Below are 9,682 nucleotides of genomic sequence, written 5' to 3'. Positions count from 1 at the left end.
GTTGGCCTTTAGGAGTGTTTTCCAGTCCAGTCTGTTGGGGCACCACGCCCTGGCCCCAAAGTCCACCCTCATCATTCCTTGGGGACCTTGCCGCTCCTCTCCCCTGCTGTTCTGCTGCACTCCCCCAGTGCTTTGCCTCGGTGTGGCGGGATCTGATCGGGAGCAATTCCCACATTGTGTCTCTGGTGCTGTCCCCCGTAGGGCCATGGGTCAGTGAGGGACGTCGTGTCTCATAGTGGGGCTGGCCATGTGGTCTTCTCTGTGGACTGGCTGCTCTAATTGGGGTCATCGTCCTCAACGCCTGGTGGGCCAGGATGTGCTCCAGTCTCATCTCCTCCTGTGTGCTCCGCTCAGATATGTCCCTCTCCTGGATCTGCGGATTCAGTGCCGTCCTTTGAAATAAATTGTTCTGTGGGGAGCGGCAGCATCCGCTTAGTATTTGGGACTGGGGCCAGCCCCCCAGACCTCTCCACTGGTTCCCTACTCCACGCCGGCATGTTGCAGTCACACCTTGGAGCACTGGGTTGAAGTCTGGTCCCTCTTTCCCTGTGGAGATATAAACAATACCCTCTTTTGATCTTTTGAATGCTGGTTTCGTGAGCATTGATTATGGAGCCAACCAAGCAAGACAAAATCCTTGACAACTTATGGTGTTCTGCTTAATAGGTTTTTATTTTAACTTCCTCTTTTTGGCTTCTCCCTGATGTATTAGATCATTGAAGAACAACTGGGGTTTTGCTCAATGACCATACCATGGTTATTTAACATGTTCCTCTGTCCAATCTATTTTTTTTTTTTTGGTATTTGAGGTAATAGCAGCCATCCATGCTTAGTTCCTAAATGCAAATTCTTTTTCATTCCTTCTTTTTTTATGAGCTATACTATCCTTCAAAAGATATTTTACCTCATCAGTTATTTGGTTACCCTGACATAGAGATTATAAAGGAAAGGTAGGGAAAAGACTGCATTTCCCCCTTTACTTATTAGTTGATAGTTCTTTATCATAATACCAATATTTAACTAGTACTTGCTCTGCCATCCACAGCGCATACTACTTTTGTGTCTGGGTTTGATAATCCATTGCAATGGTTTATCATAGAACTCACAGATGATGCTTATGATTGTGGGGTCTACTAGGGAAGTTAATAGGTTATAATTCAGGATCCAGTTGTCTAGTCAGGATGGTTTCTTCTCTGCTGTTTTCCAAGGCAGGCCTCAGGGTTCTTTCTGACCCTCATCCTCTTCGTGATCTGCTCGAGCAATGTTACAAAACTCTTTTGGGGCAGCTAATAAATGCTGGAAAGGCATGCCTTTCTGCTTTAAGCCTTAACCTATAGCCTTACACATCTGCAAATTAAGTGCTCGTTGGTACCCTCACTCCACAAGCCAACCTCTTGCCCCAAAGCACTTAACTTTCCCTGTGGACTAGCAAGTCCACCACTCTGCCTCATGTTCTGGTTCCTGGTTCTGCTGCTGTGAGTCTGCCAATCATCTGGTGTCAAAAAGCTGTCTCTTGGATTCAGGAAATTCAGTGTCCAGTACTCAGGGTCCAAGGGCCTGCTCTCCTGCTTAGTGAGATGCTCCCTACAACTTCTGAGATAGCTGATTTTATGCTCAGCAAGATGGCAGTCACAATTAACCATGTTAAAATCACTCACAGCTGAATCTTATATCTTGATCATTAGCTTCCTTCCCCACTCTCTTTGACCCAGACTCACAAGGAAAATGAAGGGCATTTGGTGGCGATCAGAAAGGCTCTGGCTAGAGGGGCCATATTAAATAATTCACTGCCCTGCAGTACTGTTTGGCATCAGTGTGAACCATGGTGCATTTTTCATATCGATGCTCATGTTGTGCCATCTTTGTTCGGTTGTCCCCTCTTCCAGTTATCGCCTGCGTATGTTCAGCACAGACCTAGGAGCCTGCTCCCTCCTGTTTGCTAGTGTCACAGGGTGTGCTGGGCTCATCTTACAGGTAGCAAAGATGGCTTAAGGTCCTTGACTGTTAATTGAACGGTTAGTGTGATTTCACACAGGTGCCTAGGAAGAAAGTCTTGTCAATCAATTTATGAAAATTAGCAAATGAAAACCATATTAGTGCAATTCTACCCTGAAAGTCATGGAAGGGCCAGGAGTCGGAATTGACTCTTAACAGTGACAGGTTGGAGACTCCAGCACCCTACTTTCAGTAATGAATAAACAACTAGACATATCAACAGAGAAATAAGAAATTTAATATTATAGCTAGATCTAACAGACATATGTGAACAGGTTTCAAAAAGTTCATGGAAAACGGAATGAAAACATAATGGATTAAAAAATGGATTTTTTTAGTGAACATTTTGAAGCCCCCTTGTAAAGAGTCCAACATATCCATTTTCCCCAGCTGCACATGAACCATTGTCCAGGCTGCTGCTGCTGGTAAGTGCTGTCTAGCTAGTTATCACTCACGGTGAGCCTGTGAACAAAGACTAACACGCCGCCTAGCTCAGTGCCACTGTCACGGTGTCAGACCATCTCATGGACGGAGCTTCTCTTTTTTGTTGACCCTCTCTCTGCCAAGCAAGACCCCTTTATAGGGACTGGTCCCACTTAATAACATGGCCCGAGTTTATGAACTCAAGTCTTGCTATCCTTGCTTCTAAGGAGCATCTTGGCTGTACTCTCCCAGAGCAGATTTGTTTTCTCTTCGGGCAGTCTATGGTAATTTTATTATTCTTCACCAACACTGAAATGAAAATGCATAGGGCTCAAGTAGAAGGCAAATGTTTTGAGAATGATGATGGCAACAAATGTACATATGTGCTTGACACAATGGATGGATGGATGGATTGTGATAAGAATTGTACGAGCCCCCAATAAAATGTTTTTTTAAAAAAAGAAATTGTGAAAAAAAAGAAAAGAAAAGAATATGCATCAGTTCTTTTCCGTTCTTCTTTTCAACACCTAACTTTCACATGCATATGAGGGAATAAAATATATACTGGTTTGAGTCAGGTTTACCTTAGTCCTCAGAGTTGACATCCCTGCTTTTTAATACCTGGAAGAGATAGTTGAGAGCAGATTTCCTCAGTGCAATGCTGTTCTTTTTGTCAAGTACTGTCAAGTCACTTCCAACTCCTCACGATCCCATGTACCACAGAAGGAAACACAGCCGGGCCATGCCATCCTCATAATAGTTTTTATGTTTGAGCCCATTGTTCCAGTCATCCCTCTAATTGAATGTCTTCCTCCTTTTTTAGCTGACCCTGTACTTGACCTAGCATGCTGTCCTTCTCTACAGTCTGGTCTTTCTTAATAACATGTCCAAAGTGCATGAGACGAAGTCTTACCATCCTTGTTTCTAAGGAGCATTTTGGCTATACTTCTTCCTAGATAGATTTGTTTGTTCTTCTGATAGTCTACAGGACTTTTAATAGTTTTCACCAACACCATAACTCAGAGGCACCAATTCTCAATGCAGTATGTCCTATGATTTATTGACTGATACTTCTGTGAGCGTTCCTTATGGATCCAAGTAAAATGAAATCCTGATAGCTCCAGTCTTTTTCTCCATTTATAATGTAATTGTGAGGATTTTTGTTTTCTTAATGTTGAGGTGTAATCCAGAAGGCTGTAGTCTTTTGTTCTTCATTAGTAAGTGTTTCAAGTTCTTTTACATTTATCAAAGAAGATTGTGTCCTCTACATTTTACAGGTTGTTATTAAATCTTCCTTCAAACTGACCCCACATTCTTCTCTATATAGGTCAGCTTCTTGGGTATTTGTTCAGCGTACAGATTGAATAAGTATGGTGAAAGTTTATAATGCTAACACACTTCTGATTTTAAACCACACAGTATGCCCTTATTTTGTTTGAGTGACTGCCTCTTAGTCTGCACAGGTTCAACAGCAACGCAATGAAGTGTTCTGTAATTCCAGTTCTTTGCAGTGTTTCCTACAATTTATGGGCCACACAGTCAAATACATGACTTTGCATAATCAACAAAACATAAGTAAACATCTTTCTAGTATTTTAGCCAAGATCTACTTGACAAGGTACTCTGCATAGATGATTATACTCCCTCTCATGAATCACCTCAGGAGGTTCATCTTGTCAGTTTGTCCCTTTATTGGTGATGCCAACCAAGCTCGATCATTTGAGTAATGTGGTCGATAATAACATAGGTGTCACGGAGTTTGTTTTACTTTTAACTGTACTGTTTATAATACAATGAAAGAATCATCGCCCAGTCCTGCGTCATCCTCACAGTTGTTGCTGTGCTTGGACCCATTACTAACAGCCACTGCATCAGCCCATTTCGTGGAATGTCTTCCTCTGTTTAAACGTCCTCCAGGGGCTGGTCCCTTTGGATAGTAGGTCCAAAATAAGTGGGGCACAGTCTTGACATCATTTCTTCTAAGCAGCCTTCTGGTTGCAATTTTCCAACACAGATTTCTTTGTTCTTCTGGCCTTTCTTGGTATATTCATTATTCTTAGCCAACAACATAATTTAACCGATCCACCACATGGCTGTCATGGTTCGTAACCACTGTGGTTGTTTATGTGTTTCTGTGATGCTAGAAGTTGTATTAGTAATTTTTCCAAATATAAGTAGAATTATACATGGTTGATAGGTTTCAGTAGGAAGGTGGACCTACTGATCTACCTGTAAAAAAATTAACCAGTTAAAACTTTATGGATAACAAGTGATCTACAGAATGGCACATTTAGACTATTCACTTACCCTTTGACACTTTTTTTTATTTGATATTTTTTATCTGAATCCATTATATTGATAGTTGCAAGATATCAATTTTTGAATTATTTCATTCTCTGACTGAAGCTAAATGCCACGCCTGGGCCTTTTTCTGGGCACCACAGTTGTCATTTTTTGGTTAACTGCTGTTAAGTGGACTCCAAATCCTGGTGTGCAGAGGAGAACCATGCTTCACAGGGTTAGTGGAGCCGTGCCTTTTTCTACACCTGGTTTCTGATATGCCTCTGGGCGTTTCCAACCACCAACTTTTATTGCTTTTATGATTTATTGAATATCATTCTTTTTGATATTCAGATTTTCTCAAATTTGTCCACCCAGAGCTTCTTCAAGACTTTCTGACTCATGCTGTTAACATTTGAACACTTCTTGCTCTTTCTTGCACAAAATTTGAGGCTCACCGTATACTTTCCCCTTGTCCTTCAATTAGCTCTTTCTCCAAGGATCTCAGGTTCCTTTCAATGAGAAATAGTATGCACAGAAGTTTATGATACTGAAGAATCATTGCTCCGAGACATTTTCACCAGACAGGTATCTGTCTGCCTGTCCATTCACCCCTGCCCCCCCAATCTTATTATGAGTTCATTTTGTCATCTTAGTGTTATTTTGAAGATTGAATATTAGCATATTTGGAGCTTTATTCTGCAGAGAAAAATGAGAACACCACTCTTAGATGTTTAGAAATAGAAACATTCTTGTAGCTTGTTTGTTGTAAGCACTGTGGCTTTTCTTGGTGAATGAGTTATAAATAATTGTCGATTATTTAATGATCCTTATCTCTGCTGTCCTTGTAGTTTTAGGGCAGTGCCGTGACAGCATTGAGCCAAAAAAGCTGCCTGTCACTGAAGAGGAACAGATTTACCCTTGGGACACTTGTGCTGCAGTTCATGATGTTAGGCTTTCTTTACTACAGCGTTATTTTAAAGATGTAAGTACTCTTTATTGAATCATCTCTCTCTGCAGAATTGATAATCATTTTCCTCCAAGTGTAATTTTATATGTTTTTCTTCTCTGAAGATGTCTTTCTGATTTAAAATATGGAAATCTATGGGAAAATGTAGATGGTAAAACAACTTAGTAAATTAAAATTTCATAAAATTGAATACCTTTGCTTTAAATGTGTAAAAATGTCTAAAAAATCTTGAGGTAATAGGAATTCAATTCAATTGCATGATAAGCTTTTAAAAAAACACACTGCTATTGAGTCAGTTTTGACTCAGTGACCATTTAGCAATGTTGTAAGACAGAGGAGACTGCTCCTTAGGGTTTTCGAGGCTGTAAATCTTTATGGGAGCAGACGGACTCATCTTTCTCCTATGGAGCAGCTAGTGGGTTTGAACCGCCAACCTTGTGGTTAGCTGCCCAATACTTAAACCAATGTGCCTTTGGTAAGCGTTAGCTCAAAAAACTATTAGGTATGGCATAAATACTATGAAGATTTTTGTTTCCTTTTACTTTCATTTAAAGATGAAATGAAATATCATTGTTTTAAAAAAGTTAAGCAGGACAGATTTGATTCATATCTACTGTTGCTCTTTATTGTGAACCTGGTGGTTTTTACCTCAGCCTTTGCTTTGGGGGCTTCTAGAACTCAGACGTGTCTCAAGAATTGAAGATGCACTTTATTTCTTCGGTAATAAGAGTCTTGTTAACGTCTCTGTAGAATTTCTGTACTGCTGTGATAGTTTCCAACAAGGTTTTTGTTCTGACTGTATCTTGGATTAAAGAGGTATATGGTAGATAATGGTTTAAACTACTGAAAATATTTACGATATAAAGTAAGACCTCATTTTTGATCGACTTGATAGATTTCCAAATAAAATTTCTTTTTTGCCCATAATCCACTGGTTTAAATAGACTACATCAGAAGGAAGGTGGAAGGGAGAACACGTAATGATTTTCGGCAGTAACTGACTTAGTGATTCAGGAATCAGAACCTGGCTTTGTGATTGGCAGGAAAAGGAGGAGGAGGTTCCGGGGGGGGATTCTACAAAAGGCTGAGTGTCCTAGTTAGTGAATTAGCATGTAGAGTACAGAGTTCTAACTAGAAAAACTAGGGTTTTGTCCCAGTTCTGCCATTTCTTAGCAACGTGAGATCCCTTAACTACTTTTAAGACGCAGTTTCCTTATCTGTCAGTGAGGGTGCGTAATGGTCTTCCGTATGGTAACCCACCAGATTGTGAGCATGGAATGAAGTTTCTGGGGTTATTTTGCACATAGTAAAAGTCAATCTAAATGAAGAGTAGGGTTTTACTATTCAAGCTAGCCCATGAAGAAGGGCTCAGATTTGGCTGTGTAATTTGGGTAGGTAATAAGCACCATGGTCTCAAATAGTTTCAAAAGCTTTAAGATGAAATTATAGTTCTTTTGGAATAAGGTGTTTCTATATGTGTATGCATACAGATACATACACAAGTGCATACCTTTTCATTTTTTCTGCCTTCTTGCTCTAATATATTACTCTATTAATCAAAGAGGCCAATAGATAGGCATATTTTGAGGGAACTGAAATTATGCTAAGATCTACTTTTGCAGAAATTTTGTTGTCACTTTTATTTAAGTCTTATTTTCTTTCTATAATATTGACTTGAATTTTATCATTTTGGAATCACTTTAGAGTGAATGAATGTATGAAGATGATTCTAAAACTAAATTAAAGGAAAAGTAATTTGTTTGTATTAAAGCATGACCCAGAACTAAACATCATAATTTTGAGGGTCGCTTTCTTGCAACCAGAATAGTTACCCTTTACTAGAAAAGATCCCTTAAAGGCTTTGAGCCAAAGCTTAATTATCTGTTATTTTTCTGTTAACTGTTATGAGTAGTAATGAATAATGTTTCCCTTTATTCTTATTCTAGTGTAGTGTCATACAGGCTGCTTTCTGCATATGTGGTGTTTTCTTTGGACAAGATACTTGTGGAAGTTTTGTGTCCCATCAGGGGCTCGCACATGCTTTGTGTATTGTAGATGCTCAGTGAAGTTCTTACTGCATTGTTCCAGTATAAAGTGCCAAGAGTTAGGAACCAGCATAGACCTGTAGAATAGAATAGTAATTATTAACAGGCACTGTTACGGAATACACAAATAATCTGTGTAGATACTGTTCCTTTTAGATGAGGTACATGCATTTTACAGAGTTATATGTAGAATTTTAGTCATGCAAGACAGTAAATTTACTTCAGAAGCAAAATTTTACATAAGAGAGAGAGAAATCAGTATTGGGAAGGCATCTCAGTTTTGTAAGCAGATTTAGGTTTGAGCCTGGGCCCTACTACTTATCGCTGAGTGACCTTGAAAATATTTGATTTCATCTGTAAAAGGTTATTACCACCTTAGCTATGAGGTTTTAATAAACAAAGAGGTTGTGAAGAATCAATGTTAAGAGCTTAGTCTAGTGGAGGGCACATAACCCAAGTTCCCAAAATGTTAGACTTCATAAGTATTATCCTGCGTGGATTCAAATAAGACATCTACCAGTAAATTGAAACCGGATAGGGAGTCAGCATCAATGGGCACAAGAAGGAAGAAAAGGTTCGAAAGTTTTATTATGGAGATGATTGAATAACCCTTCTTGATATGATTGAAATATTAAATTGTATGATGTGTTAATTATAGCTCAAGAAAATAACAAATGAAAACTGTACAGAATAATGACTTATTTTCAGTTTGAAAAGCTGTTTTTATTAAAAAGGAAGATGAATTGCATTTTTACAGTACAGTGCCAAGGAGAACAGCTTGTTTATTAACTCACTGCCAACCATTCGACAATGATCTAATACCAAAATCCGCGTCTGTTTCTAGCAGCTCCAAAACACAAAACAGAGATGAGCAGGCCTCCTGTTGTCTTTCTGGTTTGTAACAGTAGATGCCTGCTCACCTGCTGTGAATATTTCATTTGTGTCGCTACACATCTTTAAATCTATCTGCTGGGGAGGCATTTTGCTTTGTGCAATATTTTTTACTTTCATGTACTCTAGAACAGTTTTTAGCTTAGTATTGGAGCTTGGTTCACTGTCATTTAAAGATGATCTAGTTAGTTTATATAAAAAGGTACCAGAGGGTTTCAAAAAAGTTTATAGAAAAGTATAATTTAAAAGTAATGGAATTTTTCCCAAGAACTTTCAGAAGCCCCTTTATAAACATAGTTCACAAAATTTTTGTAAACCTAAATCCGCTTTAGAAAAAGAAAAAAATAGATAATATAAAATATAACTTAACTTAGTTTTTTAAAGCTTGTCAAAACATATGGACATGGTGGCACTCAAATTTTATTATCTGCTATCACTCACGTTAGACCTGCTGTCACACTCTGGCCTGATCATTTCCGTACTGCAGATGCTAAGTTCAAGCTCTAACATATTTTGACAGAGGCCAAATGATGAAAATTCAAAGGAGGGTATTTTTGAAGAGAAAATATTAAGGCTATGTATAGGTTGAAGGAAGGAATTATCAGAGAAGTTGAAGACCTAGGAAAAAACGTGGATGAAGCAAGAAGATATGTAGTTGCTTATATGAGGGGGCTTCATTACGGAAAGATGAAGTTAAAAGGTAATAGAGTTTTTCCACAAAATTATTTAAATTCCCTCTTATAGCCTGGGTTCCTTCTTTATGATGTTGAACCTTCATAAATGTTAAGGATAGCTATGTTTTGTGGTTAGTCTTATGACCACATTTCTACTTTAAAAACAATATATGGAGATGCATCATGGAGAGTAAAAATTGAGATCAAGGAGACTAGTTAGGAAATTGTTTAAGCTAATTAGCAGGTTGAATATTTGTATCTATTACCCAAGCAAAAGATCTGGTCTTGCAAGGTAGTTGAAATATCTGGGATGGGTGCATAAGCAAATGTGGCGAAGAAAGCTGATGGTGCCCGGCTATCAAAAAGTATAGCGTCTGGGGTCTTAAAGGCTTGAAGGTAATCAA

General features: G+C 38.7%; 1 protein-coding gene across 1 annotated transcript in view; it reads left to right on the top strand.

Moving 5' to 3' along the window:
- UBR3 (ubiquitin protein ligase E3 component n-recognin 3) overlaps window positions 1–9,682 on the top strand; it is a 195,428-nt gene that overhangs the window by 132,873 nt on the left and 52,873 nt on the right. Inside the window, exon 26 of the mRNA XM_045297957.1 lies at window positions 5,550–5,683. Within this exon, the coding sequence (XP_045153892.1) occupies window positions 5,550–5,683 (134 nt within the window). The remainder of the gene's footprint in view (window positions 1–5,549; window positions 5,684–9,682) is intronic.

Source organism: Echinops telfairi, unplaced genomic scaffold (assembly GCF_000313985.2).
Source record: "Echinops telfairi isolate 266 unplaced genomic scaffold, ASM31398v2 ScPeMD7_4;HRSCAF=17, whole genome shotgun sequence".
NCBI classification, from domain to species: Eukaryota; Metazoa; Chordata; class Mammalia; order Afrosoricida; family Tenrecidae; genus Echinops; species Echinops telfairi.
Note: the sequence above shows the minus strand (reverse complement) of the source record. Positions and strands in the feature narration are given on the sequence as shown.